At 64.5% G+C, this 833-nt stretch overlaps 1 protein-coding gene across 1 annotated transcript; it reads left to right on the forward strand.

The window, feature by feature from the left end:
- Positions 1 to 396: 396 nt before the first annotated feature.
- Positions 397 to 825, forward strand: EMIHUDRAFT_254332 (hypothetical protein; the record flags this gene model as incomplete). Its single annotated transcript, XM_005779748.1, has 2 exons — positions 397 to 527; positions 603 to 825. Coding segments are annotated over 2 exons (354 nt in total), but the record flags the coding sequence as incomplete, so codon positions are not given.
- Positions 826 to 833: the final 8 nt, after the last annotated feature.

Below are 833 nucleotides of genomic sequence, written 5' to 3' on the forward strand. Positions count from 1 at the left end.
CGGTCAGCTTGTTCCGTGGGCACGGTGCGAGGAACGACATGGTGTGGCAACGACGGAGCTGTGCCTCGAAGCGCGCGCCAAGGGAGAGAGAAACGACAAATCACCCACCCACCCACCCACCCAGCCACCCACCCACCCACCCACCCACCACCCACCCACCCACCACCCACCATCCGGGGCCTACGAAGCGTTTACCCACCCACCCACTTTTTCAAGAACGGCGGTCCAGAGGCACGTGGTGTGAGAAAAAACGCAACGCCGGGGCACGGCGGAGCGTGATCAAGAAGAAATCGCGCACGTAGCTTAAGTTAAGAATAAAAAGAAAAATCTCTTCTCGCGCGCTCGCTGCGCAGCAAGCACAGCCTGAAGGCAGCCGTCGCCTGCGCTGCAACCGACATGGCGGGAGCTCGATTCACCAACTTGACCGACGCGATTGAACCGCGCGACGGTGCCGAGCCACGCGTTGGCGACGACAAGCGGCAGGGCATCCACCGGCTGTTTGGAACGACAGAGTTTTGCAATGTCTGGTGCGTTTCCTTTTTATGTTGCGGGTCCACCGGGACCGGCGGCAACAGCTCTGAGGACCCATGCGGCTGGCGCAGGTGGTGTGTGCCGCTCAACGCGCTCGGCCACAGTGGCGTCGACCGCGACTCCATCCCGGCGGCGCGGGGGCTGCTGCAGCGGCTGAAGCTGCACGTCGACCCAATCCTGCGGCGGCGCGGGTGGCGCGTCAAGCACTTGCACGAGCACAATGGCCGCGGCCCCGGCGGCATGTGCTACCACGACCTGCAAGGCACGGCGGACATCTCGATCCGCCTGCGCGCCGTCGCAGG

This window comes from Emiliania huxleyi (genome assembly GCF_000372725.1).
Source record: "Emiliania huxleyi CCMP1516 unplaced genomic scaffold EMIHUscaffold_2279, whole genome shotgun sequence".
NCBI lineage: Eukaryota > Haptophyta > Isochrysidales > Noelaerhabdaceae > Emiliania > Emiliania huxleyi.